General features: G+C 56.9%; 1 protein-coding gene across 1 annotated transcript; it reads left to right on the top strand.

Moving 5' to 3' along the window:
- The first annotated feature begins 260 nt into the window (after positions 1-260).
- Positions 261-2,300, top strand: LOC108292934 (splicing factor 1-like). The gene is given in 3 exon segments (XM_037733306.1): positions 261-1,053; positions 1,056-2,169; positions 2,171-2,300. Coding segments are annotated over 3 exon segments (1,866 nt in total). The 5' UTR covers positions 261-431.
- Positions 2,301-2,691: the final 391 nt, after the last annotated feature.

Raw genomic sequence — 2,691 nt, 5'->3', positions numbered from 1 at the left:
TGAAGAAAAAATTAGATAATGGTCTAACAGATATTGAAAAGTTACTCACGAACAAATGGAAGTGCGCGGCAACACACCTCGCAGCCCACCGGACTCCGCCGCCATTTCCTCGCTAGGCCTAACGGTTCGGCCAATCCCAGCGCGCATCCAGAAGGACCGAGGCTCCGCCAATCGGAGGCCGCCGATTTCGACCCTTCGCCTCAGCCCGGCCCAATCCAGGCCCCGGCCCCGCCGCCCTCGGCCCACGCCCACGATGCCCTCTCTCCTCCCTCTTTGTGCTTCTCGCGTCGCCGCCGCCTGCCGCGTGAGAGGACTGGCTCCGCGCGCTACGGCGGCGGCGCAGTCGGGTCCCCTCCCCCCGGGAGACTTGCAAAGGAGAAGCCGTCGCCGCCGAGGAAAAGCAGCTGCCGGTGCCGGTCCCCGGGGGCGCCATGGCGACCAGAGCGAACGCCACGCCGCTGGACTTCCCAAGTAAGAAGCGGAAGAGGAGCCGCTGGAACCCAGACACAATGGAACAGAAGACGGTGATTCCGGGAATGTATGCGGTTATTCCCGCTGGACTTACTCGAGAACAAGAAGGAGCTTACATAGTGCAACTGCAGATAGAAGACCTGACTCGTAAACTGCGCACAGGAGACCTGGGCATCCCCCCTAACGCTGAGGACAGGTCCCCTTCCCCTGAGCCCATCTGCAATAGCGAGGGGAAGCGGCTAAACACACGAGAGTTCCGCACCCACAAAACGCTGGAAGAGGAGCGGCACAACCTCATCACTGAGATGGTTGCACTCAACCCGGATTTTAAGCCACCTGCAGATTACAAACCTACAGCAACACGTGTGAGTGATAAAGTCATGATTCCACAAGATGAGTACCCAGAAATCAACTTTGTGGGGCTGCTCATTGGGCCCAGAGGGAACACCCTAAAGAACATAGAGAAGGAGTGCAGTGCGAAGATTATGATCCGGGGGAAAGGATCTGTGAAAGAAGAGAAGGTTGGGCGCAAAGACAGCCAGATGTTGCCGGGAGAAGATGAGCCACTTCATGCCCTGGTCACGCCAATACAGTGGAGAACATCAAAAAGGCAGTGGAACAGGTAAGAAACATCTTGAAGCAGGGTATCGAGACCCCAGAAGACCAGAATGATCTACGGAAGATGCAGCTTCCGGAGTTGGCTTGCTTGAATGGGACCCTTCTGGAAGGCGACAACAGGATCTTAAGACCCTGGCAGATTTCAGAGACCTGCAGCATTACCAACACCACAGTTTGTACAAAGTGTGGAGGGGCTGGCCACATCTCTTCAGACTGCTAATTCCAAAGGCCTCGTTATCCCCAATCAGCTCAGGATAAACCACGGATGGATAAAGAATATTTGTCCCTCATGGCTGAACTGGGTGAAGCGCCCGTCCCAGCATCTGTGGGTTCCACCTCTGGGCCTGCCACCACACCCCTGGCCAGCGCACCTCGTCCTGCTGCTCCCACCAACAACCCACCTTCACCGTCTCTCATGTCCACCACCCAGAGCCACCCAACCTGGATGAATTCTGTCACTTCAGAGAGTCGGCCTTACCACAGCATGCATGAAGGTGGTCCTGGTGGGCCCGGAGGCAACCCCCACAGCTTCCCACACCCGTTACCCAGCCTGACAGGTGGGCATGGCAGACATCCCATGCAACATAACCCCAGTGGACCCCCACCCCCTTGGATGCAGCCACCACCACCTCCGATGAACCAGGGCCCCCACCCACCTGGGCACCATGGCCCTCCTCCAGTGGATCAGTACCTGGGAAGTACACCCGTGGGCTCTGGGGTCTATCGCCTGCGTCAGGGAAAAGGTATGATGCCGCCGCTGCCACCGCCTCCCAGTGGGCAGCCCCTGCCCCCTCCCTCTGGTCCTCTTCCCCCATGGCAACAGCAGCAGCAGCAGCTGCCTCCGCCACTCCCTCTGCCCAGCAGCAGTATGGCTTCCAGTACCCCCTTGCCATGGCAGCAAAATACGACGACTGCCACCACAAGCGCTGGCACAGGGTCCATCCCGCCATGGCAACAGCAGCAGGCGGCTGCCACAGCTTCTCCAGGAGCCCCTCAGATGCAAGGCAACCCCACTATGGTGCCCCTGCCCCCCGGGATCCAGCAGCCTCTGCCGCCTGGGGCCCCTCCCCCTCCACCGCCTGGTTCCGCCCCCTCCTCCTGAGCGTCCCATGGACCCTTCTAACTTTGTCACCATAATGGGCATGGGGGTGGCCGGCATGCTGCCCTTCTGGATGCCTCCAGCTACCCCACTGCCTCCACCACAGAACTAGACTAGTTTTTTAAGAAAGTATATAAAGAAGGGAAAAAAAAAAAGTTACTCAATGCAGTGCAGAGAATAGAAAGCATAGAAAAGACTTAGCAAGAAGACGAAGAATTAGTTAATTGAATTTTTAGAAGAAAAGAAGAGAAAGAATGGAGGAGAGGCAGTATTTAATGGTAGGCTGGGCGTGGTAGATCACATTTGTAATCTCAAGACTTTGGTAGGCCAAGGCGGATGGATCACCTGAGGTCAGGAATTCGAGACCAGCCTGATCAACATGGTGAAGCCCCATCTCTACTAAAAATACAAAAATTAGCCAGCTGTGGTGGTGGGTGCCTGTAATCCCAGCTACTTGGGAGGCTGAGGCAGGAGAATTGCTTGAACTCAGGAGGCAGAGGTTG

Source organism: Cebus imitator, unplaced genomic scaffold (assembly GCF_001604975.1).
Source record: "Cebus imitator isolate Cc_AM_T3 unplaced genomic scaffold, Cebus_imitator-1.0 Scaffold514, whole genome shotgun sequence".
Taxonomy (NCBI): Eukaryota; Metazoa; Chordata; class Mammalia; order Primates; family Cebidae; genus Cebus; species Cebus imitator.
Note: the sequence above shows the minus strand (reverse complement) of the source record. Positions and strands in the feature narration are given on the sequence as shown.